The 20573-nt window shown below is 35.7% G+C and overlaps 1 protein-coding gene across 1 annotated transcript in view; it reads left to right on the forward strand.

The window, feature by feature from the left end:
- Nucleotides 1-13344, forward strand: part of egfr (epidermal growth factor receptor) — a 54214-nt gene extending 40870 nt beyond the window's left edge. The window contains exons 19-28 of the mRNA XM_015369922.1: nucleotides 89-187; nucleotides 1352-1537; nucleotides 1691-1846; nucleotides 4542-4617; nucleotides 5402-5548; nucleotides 7946-8043; nucleotides 8160-8327; nucleotides 9980-10027; nucleotides 10140-10233; nucleotides 11979-13344. Of these exons, the coding sequence (XP_015225408.1) occupies nucleotides 89-187; nucleotides 1352-1537; nucleotides 1691-1846; nucleotides 4542-4617; nucleotides 5402-5548; nucleotides 7946-8043; nucleotides 8160-8327; nucleotides 9980-10027; nucleotides 10140-10233; nucleotides 11979-12322 (1416 nt within the window). The 3' untranslated portion in view covers nucleotides 12323-13344. The remainder of the gene's footprint in view (nucleotides 1-88; nucleotides 188-1351; nucleotides 1538-1690; nucleotides 1847-4541; nucleotides 4618-5401; nucleotides 5549-7945; nucleotides 8044-8159; nucleotides 8328-9979; nucleotides 10028-10139; nucleotides 10234-11978) is intronic.
- The last annotated feature ends 7229 nt before the right edge of the window (nucleotides 13345-20573 follow it).

The raw sequence follows: 20573 nt of genomic DNA on the forward strand, positions 1-20573 counted from the left end.
ATTTGGTATATTATGTACTAATTTATGTTTATGTGATATCTTGAGATTTTAAGTATAGAAAGTCACAAAGAAAGCTGTGTCCTTCCAGGGTCTTTGGGTCCCAGAAGGGGAGGATGTGAAGATCCCAGTGGCTATCAAGGTTCTGAGAGAGGCCACATCACCAAAAGCCAACCAGGAGATCTTGGATGTATGTTCTCTATGTTTTATTTGTACAATTCAGCTAATGATTCTGCAAAATAAGGAGACATACTTTAAAAATGGTGTAGCCAGAGCCTGACACCGCCCATGAGCATCACTCCCTGGGCTCGGGGCACCCAAATGGGTACACTACAACTACCCAGGTGTTGTTCAGGTGGTTTAAAATGAAAATGAAACAGTTAATCTAAATTTCGTTGACATAAAGATCAGCTGTGGATTTAATGTGTTGCACAATGTAGTTTTCTTCCGGATGTCAACCTGACTGGAATTCTTCTTGCAGTTTATAGTACATCCAGGCTATTCTTAAACTAACTTGGGTTTGCTTTCTTTGCCATGAAGAATGTGTCACATTGCACATGAAGTCTCTGGTGGAGTTTTGGGAAGTGCGCTTTATTCATTGGAGGACATCATGTGGGCGTTAGTATGTAATTACAAAGCTGAGGTGCTGTTTAAAGAAATGCAGCTCTGAAGCTGCAGCCTCTTCTGAATGCATCTTTGCAAACAGACAAATCAGCGTCTCAAAGCTTGTGTTTTGTGGTCGAGCTGCTGGGTTTGCTTTATTCATAAATTATGTCATGTACGTGGAGTCGCATAAAAGTTTGACTGCGGGGCATTGAAAAACAAAGATTAAGATCTTTGAAGCCTCCCTTTTTATCTTGCTGTCAGAGTTACAAAGCTCCACGGAAAGAGTGTATTTACTGAACGACTGACACGCAGTAATAAGCATGAAGGAAATATTGGGCCTGCAATTATTACAGTGGTGATATGGAACCTACTAAGTAAAGCTTAGGTTTAAGTACTGTTTGCTCATGTCCTCATGCAAGAGGCCAGAGCTAATTTTCTTTTCTTTTTTTTTTTGTTTGGCCCTGTGCAATTTTTTAAGCAGCTTTTCTGGTATGATGACTGAAAGTTTCCACTCTCAGGCAATAAAAACGAGCTGGCTGTGTATGGCTGCTGCTAAGAGACTTATCCTGCAACACTCTGTATCCCGCAGATGTTTCTCAAGCTATCAGTTGCCTAGATAAACATGCACATTTCTACCAAGGGTTCTGCAAAATGGGCTGCAAGACACAAGTTTTTTTTTTTTTCTTTTTTCAGTTTTGTTTCGATAAAAAATCCGATGAAACATTCTATATGCTTATGTGCATTTCAGGAAGCTTACGTGATGGCCAGTGTTGATAACCCGCATGTATGCCGTCTGCTGGGTATCTGCCTCACCTCGACGGTGCAGCTAATAACTCAGCTGATGCCTTATGGCTGCCTGCTGGACTACGTGAAAGAAAAAAAGGACAACATTGGCTCCCAGCACCTGCTCAACTGGTGTGTTCAGATAGCAAAGGTATAAAAAAAGAAATACATCTCTTTTTACTTTAATATATATTATAAAGCATTATGTTTCACCTTGATAGGCAATCCACCTGACATGTTAAACTTTTATTGAAGAGTTTCTCTGGTGGCAACACTCAATCCAAAACCACTTCTTTGATTAAAGGGTATGAACTACCTGGAGGAACGCCATCTAGTGCACCGTGACCTGGCAGCCAGAAATGTCCTGGTCAAGACTCCCAGTCATGTCAAAATCACCGACTTTGGGCTGGCCAAACTCCTTAACGCAGATGAGAAAGAATACCACGCAGAAGGAGGAAAGGTCAGTTACATCTAAGGAGTAGTATGATGTTCCTTTTTAATGCTGGTGATGGCGCTATTGATGGGAGCCCATCACTATATTTGCATATCCCACCGAGGAGCCTGTTTTCATGCAATATAACAGCATTGTTTCTCCTGTTTTGTGTTCCTTTGTTGTTACTGTATTTCTTTTGGGAAATATACTAGAGGTTGTAATTATTACAAAATTTCTTAGCTGAAGCATGCATTTAAATCACCTGTAGTCTCAAAACAGCAACAATCACTGATTTTATTTCTGTTTTATCACTTCATTTGTTCATTCTCCATTTTAAGCATCTATTTTATTGGCTTATTTAACATTTTCTTCTCCCAACCCAGTTTGGTCAGAACAACTTACACAGCCCTTTGCTCAACTAAAAGACCCCAAAACAAGACTGGCAGGTCTAACTTGCCTTAGTTAAGGTCAAAGTTCATGCCTCCATTATAAGAAAAACTAAAAATGGCCTGTATAGCTGAGATCTAAGAGGAGCATTAAGGAGCATTAAAGTGCTTGTGGCATCATTACAAATCCACTATTCCTAGCTAGGGAAGTCAAAGTTGGAAATGAAAGAATAAGAGGCTAATTGTCATTTAGCAAAACATGCAAAACAAATGTCCCAAAATCACACATTTTAACATTTATTTGCTGCATTAAAGCTGCCTAGTCAAAGAAAATGTGAAAAGTGTGTCATAGTGCAACTTTTATCTTTAATAAAAATATCTTCATCATCAAGCATACATATCTACATACTGTGTTCATAACATATAATAGCATTAATCAGTGAAACACAGACTTTGAGCAGAGCTGGGTTTTGGTGGATTTTCTATTGTTTTTTAGGAATAAAATGAACAGGATTTACCTTTGCAGATGATCTCTCATAATTGATCATACTAATTCTGGTTTTTCATCATTAAAAGTGTGGATCTCTAAGGCTGCATTTGAGACAAGGAACTTTCTCACCTGCTGAGCCTGATCCATCTGCCGACAACCTTTTGTTTGGCAAACTTTTCATATTAGATGCAATGAAACGCATGGAACTTTCAATTACCTTTCAAATTTTCCTTCATCTCTAAAATATCAGGCCCATTGACATCTGAGATGTTTCTTGTTCAAGGCAGTTTGCAAAAATCCTTAGATCCCAAATGGCATTAGTCAGTCAGACCAGCCCAGCTATAGGCTACCCTGATAGTTTCACAGGTCTAGTCTGTTTTTGAAAAATAGTACAAGTTGATGTCTGGTGTCCCAGCATTCCTGCAACCAGGCAACAATTGGCTGTTTTACCATGTGAAAGCTTTTTAGTGATTTTTGGGAGGTGTGTTTCCCATTACATGGGGTAAAAGTAACACCACATTTCAGAAGAAAAACATAGAACCAGGAGTTATGGTGATGGTAGTTTGATGATCGGGGCTGCCTTTGCTACTTCAGGACCTGGAAAACTTGCTGAGATAAGTGGAATAATCAATTCTGTTGTCCACAAAACAAATCTGAAAATTAGGTTGTGACTTCAAGCTGAAACCAATACATACAATTTTGTTAAAACCCCATAAAATCCTTTTCTGTGTGGCTCTGTGGAAGTGAAACTCCAGCCTAAAGACTAAAGAAAAAAAAGAAAAGAAAATATTTTTGACGGACCTGACAAGAATATTTTTTAGACCTTTAAAGCCATTTTTGTGGCTATAGTGCAACATTCCTGTAAAGATGATTGGGATAACATTTTTGCACAGCGCTGTAAAATACTCAGGTTATCCCATTTTGTACTTACTTGTGTTGTTTTTGATAAATATTTAAACTTGTTTGATATTCAAAACATTGCAGAATAAGAAAGCAGGAAGGGGCAAACACTTTTTCCACACCACTACACATCTTGGCAACTCATATCAGGAGGAAAGATGCTTGGAATACCAAATACTTCCAAACATTTATACGCTGCAGGCTTAAAGTTTGGAGATTAAACTTAAACAAAAAATATATTATTGCAGGAAAACCATGTATCTAGTAAGCATACCCAGAATCCATGTTACTTTTTTTTTTTATCTGATAGAGGCGTTGTGGAAATAAACTTAAACCGTTGGTCAGTATTGGCCTGACATTTTTGGTCTGTGAGACAGAGAAAGGTTTACTGAAACTCATGAATAGCTTTGAGCAATTAGTTCTTTAAATGCTGTCAAAGACCTGGCAGCATGGGATCTAAAAGTTTTTAAGCCAATAAAACTATTTATAAGTTGTCGTTATGTCATACAATTTCTCATTCTGTGTTTATAGAAAATAAAAGCTTTAACTTGGCACTGGTTTTTGAGGAAATTTGTGAAACATCAAGTCTTTTTACATGCTTACAGTAGATCACTGGATCATTTGCATTGCATTTATGTTTTAGGCAGCAGCGAACTGCTACATGCAGTCTGACTGCATGTAGCTGAGATTGATAACACCTTTGATAACATAAGACCATGCATGAAAATACATTGCTGAAACAATATCAACTTAAAGCCTCACATATTTGCACACAGATTAAATGCCAGGCAAAAAAGTAATTGTGCAAAAGGAGGCTAATGCTTGTTTATGGTCTCACTCTTAATGAAACACACGAAGCATGCTAATTGGTGATCAAACTAAGAAAACAGATTCTAAGTGTTTTACCATAATAAGCTTATTCTATTAACCTGTTTCTCTTCCTCAGGTGCCAATTAAATGGATGGCTCTTGAATCAATCCTAAACAGGACCTACACTCACCAAAGTGATGTCTGGAGCTACGGTAAGACTAACGCTTTACATCCACCGGAAAAACTCGATATGCCCCAGATTGGGCTTAAAAAGCTTATGTAACTTTGAATGAATAAAACAGCTGGGTCTACGTACTTCACTAGAGTACCGATGACAGTTGGACAGAAGAATAAAGTGTTTTATCAGCAGTCAAAGCAGGCAGCGGATTCCTGTTTTGAACCTTAACACAGGATGTTGTTTTTGGAGCTTTAAAAGCTACGAAACATTTAAAAACCCATTAAAAAGGGAAACTTTCGTTCCAGAATCTGAGACAGTTAGAAGACACCTACACAGCAGCAGGTTCAGATGGATGATTTTTACGTCAAAAGGAAAACGTTATCTCATCCCACTCATCTTTCCTGCACTTCAGGATTATAAAGATACTGAGAAATGCCTACACACACCACACACTACTTACATACACACTGAAACCAAACACAGCACAGCTTCTCTACAGCAGGCCTATGTCCAACATTTTCTTCCCTGAGGGATTGATCACGCCTCCTGCTCAATCTGGCAAAAGCATCAGCAGATCCTACCAAAAGTGATGGACTTCCTTTCCCCCCCTCGCCTCCCTCAGTTCCTCCAAAGCAAAGATACATCCTGTCAACTCCCACTCCTGCATTCGGAGCCAGTTTTTACAGTTTGTGTGCGATATTTACCCAGAGAACATTTGGTCATTATTTGTTTCTTCTCTTTTATTGAGGTCAAAAACAAAAGTGATTGACAGCTCATGCGCCTGACATTACCAACTGCTTCTCGCATCTGTCCTGTAGGTGTAACAGTCTGGGAACTGATGACATTCGGGACCAAACCTTATGATGGGATTCCAGCCAGTGAAATAGCCGGGATTCTGGAGAAAGGAGAGCGCCTGCCTCAGCCACCAATCTGTACTATAGACGTCTACATGATCATGGTGAAATGTAAGCATGTTCCTCTGAATTTTGTATTTATTTTTTCAGTTTCCTACCATTACAACTGGAAACCTGAATGCAGTCTACTGGGATTAATTTAAAGTAATAGATAAAAAAATAAAAAAAAAAAAGTAGGGCACAATTGAACCTGGAATTAAGAATAATATGTGGTTTGCAATTTTTAACAAATAAAGGTAGTTTATTTCATAGGGTATCTTGATCTACACAATCAAACATCTTTGTTAACCCCTTAAACAAAGCATCATCCAGTCATTGTTTTTTACTGGCAGTTGTTGTTGTTCCGCATTGCTTTATAAAACCAGATGGATAAGTTCACAAAAAATCTGACCAACAAAAGCCTTGAGTGAGCTTTTCCGGGATTTTGGCTTGGACACATACTTTAGAGATTAGCCTGTAGTTGTTAATGACAGGAATCGCCAACTTTTAATAGCAGAAGAACAAGTGCTGACTTCCATGTTCCTGGAAGCAAGTGATGAATTTAAAATATATGTTCTATATATAAATATATGTTATCTAACAACGTCTGCAGCTACTTCTAGAAAAAAGAGGGGTCTAGTGTACCAGGGCCTGGGGATTTAGTGGTTTCCAGGTTTTTTAAGCTATTTAAACTTCAGATAAATTAAAATGAGTAATATTAAAAGACTGACCCCAACAGCAGTTAAAGGAAACAAAGCTGATCATTTCCGGACTTATTAAGGATGTTGTACAGAATCAAACAAGTGCCCAAAGAAAATAAAATGTTTGTTAAATGAGTCAGGGATTATAGTCCTATTAAAGATTATATTTCTTGAGTGAGCTTACACCAGTCCTACACCATTTAACTGCCAACTCTAATGAATGTATGTATGTCCTTTAAGAAATTGTCTCCACAGGAAGATTTTATTAAGTCCCCAAAAAGTGGTTGATTTTTCAAAGCAGAAGTAGTTTAAAAAAAATTATATTTAACTTTTCAGTTTCTGACTGAAAATGTAAAACGATCTGTCTAAAGGTCAGCCAGTGGACCTGAGATGAGGATTTTCTGGCTTTTGCCTATCAAGCATCCCTTTCATTCTTCAGAGCAGGAAGTCTAGAAGAGAACCATGAGTTGAACCTTCGTTTCACCTGGAATTTATCATTGTGTTTATCAATGGTTTGCAGACCACTGTAAAAATGTTTCAAGTCAACATCGCTTATGAAATAAAATTTTCTCCAGTCAAATTCCCAAAGCTTCAGATGAAGGTCTAAACGCTAACCAAACACTGCTATAGAACAGTAGTCACTCAATCATTTGCAAAGATTCCAATGTTGCATTTTATTTATATACATTTATAACACCAGATTTGGTTGAGTTGGGTTGCTTATTGACTGTGTATCACTTAAACAGCCAGTTTACTTGATGAGGGAGAAAGCCAGTCCTAGTAAAAACCTCCAACTAATAAAATCTTATTAAAATCTTAGGATAATAAGAGTTTTATTGAGGATAATGCTTCACTGTTTGCAGAAGGAGGGCGATAACAGCCCACCAAAGTGATGAAATAGTCCCTTAAAAGCTCAATCTTAAGAACAGGAAATTCAAATTGTTTTCAGAGAGAGACTGGTGGCATAAAATAAAACAAATATGCTTTTTAAGTGTTGCTTTCTTTGGGCAATAACAGCAAAAAACTCTTCAGCCACTGAAGGCAAGTGACTGGTTTTGTTAACAAAGTCTCTGATGAGGAGGATATCAGGTTCACTTGTCCTCACCTAGATTCTCACAAGGTCCAACTTTTAAATTAGATTTCCTATCAGCTCATTCATAGCTTTAAAGTCATTTAGAGTGTCCGTTCAAATAGGAGCTGGACCAGGATTTGTCTGAACATTTCAATAAGAGCAATAATAAGATAAAAAGCCTTTTTCTACAGGGAATCAGAGTTTTATCATACTTGTTGAGTCTGAGTTAGACAGGTTTAGCAATTTATAACAGCTGTGGCATACAATATTCATAGATAAAATGATTTAAATAAATAAGAGTTAAGTTCATTCAGTAAAACAGGAAAATATAATTAGACAGAACATAAGAAGCATGATTGCATAAATATAGGGAAAAGAACTTCAAGAATCCCTAGATTGCCTTCTTGGCTACAACTTTGAATAGGGCTCCCCTTGTCTGGCAGTTTTAGAACTTCGTGGGATACTTAAAGCTAATGTTTGGTAAACCAATTTATTTAAGTGCGCCAGAGTAAAGAGGCTGAGAGTGAATGCTTTGGTTTTTAGATTTTATCTATTGAACCAAAACGTAAAAGATAACCCTAACCCTTTTTGCCGTTTAAAACCATTTGGTACCACTTTTTTTTTTCTTTTTTTTAATCATTATGCCTTAGGTGTTACTATGATAAATGCTAATGAGCTCATCATGTGTCTGCACAGGTTGGATGATTGACGCAGACAGTCGGCCTCGTTTCCGGGAACTAATAGCTGAGTTCACCAAGATGGCTCGAGATCCATCTCGCTATCTTGTCATTCAGGTAGCAATGTGCCTTACTTATACCCTTATATGTTCATTCAGTCCGATGATGGACTTCATGGCTGTAATCGAACAAATTAACTTTTTTATTTATTTATTTTTTTTTTTTTTGCTCAGGGTGATGACCGCATGCACCTACCAAGTCCAACAGACACCAAGTTCTACCGCAGCCTGATTAGTGGAGAGGATTTGGATGATGGTGTGGATGCAGATGAATACTTGGTACCGCAGCACAGCTTCTTCAGCAGTCCAAGCACCTCCTACACCCCACTGCTTCACTCCACGGTATGTTCGGGCAAAAATCTGATAGGAAGCCTTAAATGTCCCTTCATCTGTTGTATAAAGAGCATTTATATTGTTTAAAGAACATACTCTCTGGAAAAGAAAATCAAGCTATAATACTGAAATTCATTCTAATACTTTCAAATTAAATCAGCTCATTTGTGCTTATTTTAGCTTTTTTGTCATCTTTTAACTTTAGAAAATGGGAAGTTATACCCTTGCTCCACTATGAGTGAAACATAAAACAAAACTATTGTTGGTAATATCAAACAATTGGAAAAAGGTTTACTGGATAAGCATTATGTTTTCCTTTGAGTACGGATCACTGCTTCTCAGTGGGTTTAAGATACAGGGTTATGTCAGCCTTTATGTTCCAAATTTTTGGTTCCACATTAAAAAAAACTCTTTATTTTTGTTTGGAGAATTGTTCTCCATATTGCTGGATAACACTGACCATCGTCACATTTTTTTTAGATTTTCAGAAGTTGCTGTAGGAGGACAGTTTTCCAGTCTATTAGTAACAGAACTCTCAGTGAGCCCACTCTCTTGGATGAGAATCAGCAGCACACATGGACTAATTCAGAATACTTCACTGTTGGCACCCCATACGACTCACTGTATTCCACTCAACACATTGTTTTTCAATTGCCCCAGATGATCAGAAATATAATCCATTAGATGAAAAGACTGTCAGTCTTCTAATAACCATATTAGCAATTCCTGCTGATTTGTTGACTTTGCTTTATGATTTTCTTGGACAGAAGTTTTCTCTTTGCGCTGGTAGCCTTGTTTGAGTAGATTCATTTACACCACACCACTCCAAATGTTAGGGTTAAATTTAAATATATGACGGTCAGAAAGCGCTTCTTTAGTTTGCCTTGGGGGAAATGGGATTTCTGCATAATTATTATCTGGTAGCTCAAACCCAAAGTAAACTTTGCACTAAAGGGGAAGGAAGATCTTTCACTAATTGTAGATCAGCAATAAAAACTCATCATCATCTAAAATCAGGAGACAGGAAAAGTAAAATTGGAAGAATAGCCAGTGTTACCTGGACTGATGCACATTAGCTGCAGCAAGCCTTCCTCTGACAGCTGCGCTGTCCTGATCTCACCCACCCGGTGTCTTCCAGCTGCCCTACTCCCACATTTCCTCCCAGCTGGAATTTTAATTGTAAGGACCTTCTGTGTTCTCCATGGATAAGTCTGGCTCTTCTACCTGGAACTGTCATCAGCCACTCTTTAGTTCATTCGAGCTTCCAAGCTTGATTACATTTGCAGATAGGACTGGACGGCACTGGGGGCATTTTTTTTCCTACCACTCACTGCTTGGCGAAAGCTTTGTTTTGCTTCACTGTTTTTAATTTCCTTTTCCTATTTAAAATTGCTGTCATTCATTAATAGGCATGTGCTTGGTAGACATTTGGTTTGATCTCTGATTGTGTTTAAAGATGGCAGCTGCATTGAAAAATACATCATTGTCATCATTTGATTAAAACTTACTTTCCCTAGAGTAGCTTTAAGATAACTCACAGCAAACCACATGTGACTACAGAAATAAAAAGATAACATCAAACTAAGTTAAGGTCAGCAGTGAAAGGAACAAAATATAGCCTCATGATGTGATTAAGTATTTGTCTATGTTATTTGTTTCAGAGCATCAACAGCAGCAATGGAACATGCATCAACAGAAATGGCTTAATGGTGAGCAGAAATCTTGCTAAGATGTCTTAAAACCTGTGCTTACAATACTTTTATGTGTTGTTTTTTTTTTTTTTCATTATTGTGTCACAATGTTGAAAATGTTTCTTTTTAGAACGGTGTGCTGAGCAGAGACGGAAGCATGGTTCTTCGATATATCCCTGACCCCACTGACAAATTTATGGATGACGCCTTCCAACCTGCTCCAGGCAAGTATCAGCCTTTAAATATGAACCATTTCATTTTCATTTCATCTTTACCTGATGGGGACAGTGCAAACAAACATAGTGACAAAACATAGCAAATTAATATCTACATGATCTTCATAGATGAAGCAAATTTATTTTTATTTACAATAGAATCTGCATACACTACTTCATATTTAAAAAGAACATGATCAAAATGTAGAATATACATCTAATATACAACTCTTCCTTACCGGAAATAAATGAGTACAATTCGGATTTGTCTTTAATGAGTTTTTGAGTTTGGTAGCCAGTTTACCCTTATTTCATGATCCTCAATGTGATTCAGTAAAAATACTGACATCTAGTGGTGGAGAAAGATTCTACTATTTTCAAAGATTTTTCTTCTGATTGATGATTCTTATTTAATTCATTAATCTGTTTATAAAAAAGTGTCATGCTCCTATTAAATTGTAATGTCAGAAATAGGAAGTAGGAAGTATTTCTCTCTGGTTAATTAAACACAACTAACCTTTATATATAACAAACACAAATATTTATTAGAAATTTGTAAAATAATAATAATAATAAAAAATTATATTTATCAAGTTTCTAGTTTTGACCTGTCTGAAATCCACAAAATTAGATAGAAAAAAACTGCCTTGCAAAGTACTTCAAGAGATTTATAGTAATCCAGCTTTATATTTTATGCATTACCTTCATTAAAATCGAATCGAAGAACAAACAGTATTATTCCACATGACAATTTTGATATGTACATTGTGAAATATTGTGTTTAAAAAGGCCTGAGGATGAAGTCATTGCTGGTTAGTTATGATCTTTAAATCTTCGGGCTGTACTGCAGGAGACGCCATGCTGCCATTATAATTAGTAGCAGCATGTGGGCTATTCTAATCGCAGGTTCAGTGCCAGTCTGTCAACACCAGCCACTGCTTTATATAAAATAGTCTTCCTAAATTGCATTATATATGAAAGGTGCATTCAGTTTTGCTTACACATACTAGGAATCTTTCTCTTGCCTTTTAGAAGTATTCTCAGCATCTTGAAAGATTTTCATATTCCTTTAAAAAAATGAAAACTACTTTTTATTCAAAAGGGATTTGATTTTATACATTTGCATAAAATGGTGTCAGCGGGTGATTTTTCTTTAAATGAAATGTGTTTACAGATAAAAATCTGTTAAAACGTTTTAAATAAAAAAAAAGATAGTAAGGAATTTCTGTTCAGCTAGCTTTACTCTGTTATCTTAAATAAAATTCTATTGATGGAGTGGTCCTAAACACAACCAGGGCTTCAATGATCAAACTATATGCAGATTAAGTCTTAACCACTCACTGAGAATCGGTTATGAAGCTTAAAAATTGCTGCTCATAGATGGCCTCCAGTTGTTTTGCAGTGAAGAACAAATCTTTAGATATTGGAAAGAAGAAGTATAGTCTAAAAGGTTTGCACCCACCTTACAGTGTAGTAAAAAAGGGGTCAAATCTGTGTAGTTTTGTAAAAACTCAGACTAAGTGAAATACTTAAATGCTTGTGGTTTTAGCAGGACAAAAATGTGGAAATGTTCATGGACCATGGCTACTTTTGCAGTGTCCTGACAACAAGCATTATTATATTGGGGTTTTATTCAACCAGAGGCCTTCATTTACATGTCACTGCCGTTTTCTTTCCACTGATTTCCTGCCATCTAAACTCAAAGAAAAACAATCAAATGTGCTATAAAACTTTTAACCTTTTTTTCTCTGCAGACTACATGAACCACAACGGAGTCTCCAATGTGACGAATCCTGTCTACCAACATGCACGTCCCCCCCGCAGCCTCCTTCCAACCATCTCATCAGATGATACAGAGTCAGAGTACCTGAATTACTTTAAAAACAGGCCAAATGGACCTGAATACCTCAACGAGCTCCCGCCCTCTACCACACTTCCTTTCGACTCCAGCAACATGGTCTGTGTTGATCAGAGCAACAGGCTTCAGAATAGCATTGACAATCCAGACTACCAACAGGATTTCACTCCCACCCCAAAGACTCACGCAAATGGACACATACCAGCTGCAGAGAATGTGGAGTACCTGGGTCCAGACTGAGGACCTTGGAGGAAAAAACAACGAATTAATCCAAAATAATAGTCTGTGTTTTGCTCCTTTGGAAAAGGCATTTTTTTGTTGCTAGAAGCTCAATGAGCACCATCAGTGGAAGCTTACGCAACAGTTTTTCTTTAATACAAAACTTAAATGACTTTTCATGAATGAAAACAAGCCAAAAACTGGGTTGAGTCCTTCTCAGTTGAGCTTTGAGCTACTGGTCCTAACAGCTGATAAAGTTGACCAGCAGCACATTATAGACCTACTAGCATTGGACTCAGAACATCTCTCTCTGAGGAAGTCAACCAGATTAGAGGGAGGGATATTTTTTTTTAGATTGATCACTAACCTGTTCTTAATCAGGTCAGTGTGCATTAAATACTGAACGTGTGAGCAAATACACCTGGTAGGACTGTGGTCATATTCAAACCGATGTGTTTTGTAGCTCAAACCTTTCAGCACTTTGTTATATAAAAGTATATTTTTTCGCAGATGTGACAAAGGGCTTTCCCACAGCGCTTATCCAAAATCAGATCCTATCTTTATTTTTCTGTTTAGTTAATACAAACCATAAAAGATTCTGTTTTTGTCCCAAATGTTTTTGTTTTCTGTAATGTTTATAAAAAGCCAAGTGAACTGTCTGAGGCAGGTTGTGTGTCATTTTAATTGTAACGTTTCATTGTCCTTTATTTTAAACATGATTGCATAGAAAGATTATAAATGTCTTTTTCTTTCATTTAAGAAAGTAAGATGGTTTTTACTTGGCGTTGACGCCATGTGTTCTGTTGCTCTTTAAGTCAGTAACTTTTGCAAGAGCATTATCTCTGCAAGTATTGTTCCTAGTTTTAAAGGAATAACCTATTGTAGCATTTTTGTTCCAAGAATTTAAACAGGTACCTGTACAGAAAACACTTAATATCCTGAAATACACTACCAAATAGCTGTAATTAATAATCCGTAAAGAAGTTTTGTCTATGTGAATATGCACGTGTTTTTTGACTGTGAGCATATAATTCAATAAATTACAGGAATAAATCTTTTTCTATAAAAGGGTATCTTTTGAGTTTTGATCCCATCTTCACAAATTGTTGGTGAAAAACAGGAAAACAAAGATAATTCAGTAATTTTGGAGTTTTTTATTTACTGTTGCAAAAAATAATAATAATTTCATTAAGTTTTACCTCTTTATGATCAGCTTAAAATCCTTTCGCACTTTCATACTGTTGTGGTGTGATTTCACTATCTGACTTAATAGAGTGAATAGTCAGGTTGTTTGGAGAAATTTAAATTTACAAAATGAAAAATGTCAACTCAGTAAGTGTGTATCAAACAAAATCAAAGATATTAATGTTTTTTTCATTTCTAAGATGCTATACTTGCTGCACTTATATAATGTTAAACTAATGTATGAAGTTACTAAACAAAAGAAAACCTCAATTAGTATATCAGCTAATGTCACATTTTGCAACATTAGCATCTTGAGTTACATTGCAAATATTGGGCCCCCTTGACCTTTTGACCTTTTGTATCATTTCAGGCATCAGATATAGATATAACATTTTAATTCTTTATAAAGGATCAACAGGTGGGACACAATCATGAAGTGGAAAGAAAGGTGTTTGATATTTTAAACTTATTTAACAAATAAATAACTGATAAATTAGGTGTGCAAAATTAATCCGCCCCCTTGAGTTAATACCTTGTAGCGCCACTTTTTGCTGCGATTACAGCAGCAAGTTGCTTGGGGTATGTCTCCATCAGTTTTGCATATTGAGAAACTATTTTTGCTCATTCTTTTCTGCAAACATAGCTTGAGCTCAGAGAGGTTGGACGGAGAGCGTTTGAACAGCAGTTTTCAGTTCTTTCCACAAATTGTAAATTGACTGGATACTGAAGACCTGGATATGTTTATTTGTGAACCATTCATTGTACTGTAGAATTTTTCTCTATGTGTTTGCTCACTGGGTTGTTGGAAGATAAATCTCCGTCCCAGTCTCAGTTCTTTTACAAACTCCAACAGGTTTTCCTCCAGAATTATCCTGTATTTTGCCCCTCATCCTTCTTCCCATCAGTTTTAACCATCTTCCCTGTCCCTCCTGAAGGAAAGCAGGCCCAAACCATGATGCAGCCGCCATCTTGTTTGGCAGTTGTTGATGTTGTGTTACACCAAACATAACATTTTGCATATTTGCCAAAAAGATTAATCTGATCAGAGCACCTACTTCCACATGTTTGCTGTGTCTCCCAGTCTGGTTGGGGAAAATTTTAAACAAAAATGTTTATGGACATCTTTAAGAAATGTATTTCTTCATCATGAAGAATGGATCATGGGTCTCTTGGCTAATTCTCTGATCAGTCTTCTCCTTGTTTGAGTTGAAAGTTTAGAGGGACGGCCAGGAAGATCACAGAGCAGGTGCATTTATACAGAGGCTTGATTACACACAGGTAGATTCTATTTATCATCATTAGTCATTTAAGTCAACGTTGGATCATTCAGAGATCCTCACTGAACTTCTGGAGAGAGTTTGATGCACTGAAAGTATAGGGGACATTTAATTTAACTCACACCACTATTCTGTTTTTTACTTGTTAGATAAATCTAAAATATCTAATACAATTCATTCCACTTCATGATTTTGTCCCACCTGTTGTTGATTCTTCACAAAAGGTTACAATTTCATGTCTTTATGTTTGAAGCCTGTAATGTGGCTGAAGGTCGAAAAGTTCCAAGGCGGAGAATTCAAAGCTTTTAGTCTATATCTCCAAATTGGGATAGCAATCTTTAAAACTAGAAGTTCGTATTGTTTTCCATGTAATTTTCCAAATTAGTGAAACTCAATCATATAAGACAGTTAGCTTTGATGTTAATTAACTTGATAGAATATTAGCTATCCAGCATTTACGGATAAAATCACATATTTCCATGTTTATGAGGTTATATAGCTTCACAACGGTAGAAAAATTGAAAATTTAAATGTCTATTTAACATTAATTTATAATGCAGTTTGCATCAACAAAAACTAAACAAACTATCACAAGGTAAAATGTTATATTTTATAATCATATGTGTAAATAATGGTTATAACCCGGAGATCCAATAATTCATCTGACATAAGTAGTAAGAGTTAAAAAAATGTATTTAAAAGTAAGTTGGTGTTGAAGGACCAGGAACTAATTGGAACTGGAATCATTTGTGGGGAAGAGAACAGTGTTAGTGCCAGAGAACAACTCAGTGATGTGGAAGGTGCACTAAATGAAAGCCACTAATCCTCTGAGAATCGGGGAGGCTGCGCTGGCTCTGATGAATGAATGTCTGGTTCAAACCTTTATGGTGCTAGACAGGGCTAAGTCTAGTAGGTCAGAACCGGGGTCATGCACAGAAAAACAATTCACATGGTAGGGGTTTCAAGAAAGGCTAAATGAGAGGGTCAGCCTTTAATTATTTATAGTAGTTTAGATGGTATGTATTCAAAAACATGCTACGGATAATTAAATCAAAGATGATTTTACATAGTGTATACTAAAATGTCATGTGGTGCAAACAAATTGGCAAGCTGGTAAGGAGGGCCAGGTCATTGATGTGAAAGCGACTGAGAAGAGGATGGGAGGAAAGCTAAAAAAATACCATGGGCAACACCTTTTCACCTACCTGCTGAGCAGAGGCAGTCTAGGTGCTCCTTCAGGTTTATCCAGCTCGGAGACATTAAGTAATCGAAAGTCTCCTTTGAGTCATCAGGACCTACAATACCAAAGGACAAAACTCAAAGAGTTTTTGCTAGATTTAATGCTTTAGTTGTTTTTGCTTTACCTGTCAGGTAGTAATAAAGCTACATCACATCTTATCTTTTCTAGATTATTCTAATTTATTTAATAAGAATTTCTAAAATGAGAAAAAAAAACAACACAATGAGAATGGCTGACTGTGAAAACCTATTCATTGTTCCAGTCATTGAAATTAAAGTCTTAAAAATAGGGAACATGCTTTTTTTTTATATTTATTTCAAGGTGTTGATTTTTTTTTTTGCATCGGTGTTATGCTGTTTTATAATTTAGATATAAAACATTTCTACAAATAACAGCACAATTGCTAACCATTGTATTGCTCATGTTATAAAATAATGGATATTGTAAAAACAATTTGTTAATAATTTAAAATAGAAAGAAGTAATACGTTGTGCATTTGACCACTTCTGCTACCCAGACCTTGCCTGAGTTACCTGTTATCTGTCCCCACTTCCTGAAACCCTCAATTATAGTTTTATAGTCATTTAACACATCTTGTAAATAGATGAAAGATAAAGTTAGAAATGTTTCTTTTATATGCACAGTATTTGGCATCACCTTTAAATGAAATTGCTGCGTCCATGTGTTTAAATACGAAGTTTACAGAGAAAATACAACCTTAAGGTCATGGTTTCAGTAATGTTTTGACCATTACATGAAACACACTTATTATTTAAAAATAACCATTTGCAAAATTAGGTTTCTATTCGAGTAGAAGGAAAAAATATATATAAATCATTTTCCATAATGCCCCCAAGATACATTTAATGCACCTTTTAGTGCATTGTCCTTACCTAATACAAAAATTTAACAATAAATTACACAGTACTATTTATCATATACTATTCATGATATATGATATTATTTTATGTGTGCAAATAAACATATTTACTGTATAACCTATTTATGAGTAGCAGCTGTGCATGCTACAGTGAAGTCTAACAGGAAAGGAGAATTTAAGTGCAATTTAGGTAGCCTATATCGTGGAAAAGCTTCAACATCACTAAAAGGGTTTTATTGATTTAAGAAATTCTTGAGCTATGAAAATTTCTTACATTTTGTACATACTGTGCAGACTCTATTTCATTCATTTTAGATCACAGGACCAAATTGCATCATCATCTCGAAACAAAGTGCAAAATAAATAGATTTGTTAGGAACAGATAAAATATCAGTAAAGATCTCTATGTCCTATTTCTCTCCAAGAGACACTTATAGGGACTGCTTAACATGTTGATAGTGTCTGAAGTCAGACTTTGGACCAGATTGACTAAACAGCTGCAGGCTGAAGACAAGCCTGATTTAAATACAATGTACGTTGTTGACACTAGTCAGGCTGGCTTCTGCAGTGATATGGGGAGAAATAAATTATTCAGTAATAAGTGGGATTATGTAAAACTTGGCTTGAAGCCTATAAAAGTGAGAGACCATAAAGCACATTTGTGTTTTTTTTTTTGTTTCACTGTGATTTAAATAAATATTTGACATATTCATATAAAATATTATTTATATGTGAAACTCAAGTTAATTCAAGTTTTTAAGTAGATTTTTCATTTTTTTTTTTTACTGCAGCATAAAGATAAAAAGAGAAAATGGCAAGCTTGTATTTTTGTTTTAAAACACTATTTACAGAACTTTTTATTAAGCTTTTTCTTGATTGCAACATTCAAAGCAAAGGATAAATGTAGGTTTACAGTTAGTATTTTCTAACATTTAAAAAAAATAATACTGGAAGAGCTTGGGAAACTTAGATTATTATGGTACAGTAACGTCCAGTAAAAAAAAAAAAAATAACCTGAAATTGGATACATATTTTTGCATTCTCAATAGGATTTAGTTTGGGGCTCATAGAAGTTAATTTCAGAATAGTCCAATGTTTTTAGCTGTGTGTTTAGGGTCATTATCCTGTTGAAGACCCATAACCTGAGACTGAGAGCAGGCTTTCTGACGCTGGGCAGCATATTTCTCTCTAGAATCCCTTTATAGTCTGGAGATTTAATAGCACCCTACATCGAATCAAGAGACCCTGCGTCAGATAAAGCAAAGCAGACCCAGAACATAACAGAGCCTTCTCCATTTTTTTACATGTTTCTCCTAAAAGCTTTGTATCAATCAATCAATCAATCAATCAATCAATCAATCAATCAATCAATCAATCAATCAATCAATCAACCTTTATTGTCAACTACTATTTACATTGCAATCGAAATTTCAGTTTCAGTACAAACCTTTCATCACAACACATCACATACATTGGGGTGGAGGGGCTAAGAGAGGGAATGGATCCACTGAAGCCATGCAGTGGATCTTGTCAACATGTAGTTTGGTAAATTCCCACATGGCTTTTTTATGGTTTGTTTTCAGCAATGGCGTTCTCCATGGTTGTCTCCCATTAAATTTAATTTGGCTGATGAAATCTGACTCTGATTTGAGCATGAAGTTCCCCTCTAGTCTCTTTAGAATTTTTTCTGGGCTCTTTTGTTAACATTCATATTATCCATCTCTCTGATTTGTCATCAGTTTTCCTCCTGCGGCCACGTCCAGGGAGGTTGGCTACGGTCCCATGGATCTTACATTTCTGATTAATATGAGCAACTGTAATCACAGCAACATCCATGCTTAGAGATGTTCTTATAACCTTTGACATGTTGGTTTATAATTTTCTTTATAATCTCTTCACCTCCTCTGGTCCATGCTAAGTATGGTACACACCATGTCACCATGTCTGTCAGTGAGTCCCAGGGCAGCTGTGGCTACAATGTAGCTTGCCACCATCAGTGTGTGAGTGTGTGCGTGAATGGGTGAATGAATGTAGCGTAAAGCGCTTTGGTCAAGTCTCCTAACTTGAATAAAGGCGCTATATAAGTACATGCCATTTACCATTTACCATACAGCAAAGTGACTACCTGTAGCCCCATATATAGACCCAGTAACTGACTTCAAGGTTGTAGATACCTGTCCTACATGGCCAATCAAGAGTCACCTTTTGTTTACCCTAATGCCAAAAAACTTCAGGCACAGCTGCCTAGGCTGAACTTTTCAAGCTTGGCCATGATCTGGATGACTTGGAATCTCTACAGACAGTCTGAGAAAGGTTAACATCACCTCTATTTTAGCAGAGACATTTTAGGGAGTACTCTTGCATGTTAAGCTTGTAATCTCATAGTATCATAACAAGATCAAGATAAGAGCTTTCGTTTGCCAAATACTTTCAGTTTGTTTGGTTTCAACTGTAATTAGGTAGATTTATTGTAGTTACTGGTATTTTTTGGGCCATTTTCATCCAGTTCTGCTTTAGGTGTAACTTACAGAGGGTGTCAATATTTTAACTGATGCAAGGCAAAGTTCATGGTGATATCTATGATAAAACACTAGCCAAGGCCTTCTTCAGTAAAGCAACCTGAAACCATTAAAACTTCCAGCTTAACGCTCCACATTTGGTGAAATGTCATCTTACTGCTTCTAAGACACATCAGGTCAGAGTACATCTTCTAAAAGTCCTTATCTTTTGCTAAGTTCTTGCTAATTTTCATGCACATGAAATCTAATCTCTCTTCCCTATAGGAATAAATAAATGAATGAATAGGAATTTATTTGCAACAATTTTGACAGACAACAATAAACAACAATCAGTAAATCAACAAAAAATAGACTTTTTAACATCAACCAAACCAAACACCAGTTTTCAAACTAACTAAATTTACCTGAACATAAATAAAAACAAATAAACCTATCGGTATATACAGCCAGAGAAGTGACATCATTAAATGGAAATTGTCTGAAAAAAGGGTATAAAGAAGTAAAACTTACTTTTCATACCTCCTCTCCTTCTAATTGCACTTAAATTAACTTAAAGTAGAGTAACATTCCTGTTAAACTTGTTTTTTGTCCAATATTCACACACACAAAAATATATACACAATTATATATATATATATATATATATATATATATATATATTTTTTTTTTTTTTTTTTTAAACAATGTTTTCTTGCATTCAGAACTGCTTGGGCAGAGAGACCTGGATTTGTTAGTAACTGTTTTTGAATGTCATTTTCTCTAATATAATGCAGTTGCTGATGTTTTCACTTGAATTAGCATTTCTTTCTTTCTTTTTTTTTTTTTTTTTTTTTTTTTTACCATAATCACAAACTGCAAAAATTGTCCTCCTGTATTCCTCTGGGAACATTTTTCTCTTACCATGTGATTTACTCTCACTTTAAACTAGATTTTCCTAGATTTTATAGAAAATAAATTTTTTTGTATTATTTTCTGTTTTCATAAATATATTATTAGACATACAGGATTTCTCAAGGTTTTGTATTTTCCATTTTCTGCATAAATGCATCTAAAATTCATAATACTCTTTTTGGTCATTAACATTTATTCAGTCATTAAAATAATAAAAGAAAAATAAAGTTAGAAAAATAAATAAGGATATATATATATATATATATATATATATATATAT

This window comes from Cyprinodon variegatus, unplaced genomic scaffold (assembly GCF_000732505.1).
Source record: "Cyprinodon variegatus isolate N-32 unplaced genomic scaffold, C_variegatus-1.0 Scaffold39, whole genome shotgun sequence".
NCBI lineage: Eukaryota > Metazoa > Chordata > Actinopteri > Cyprinodontiformes > Cyprinodontidae > Cyprinodon > Cyprinodon variegatus.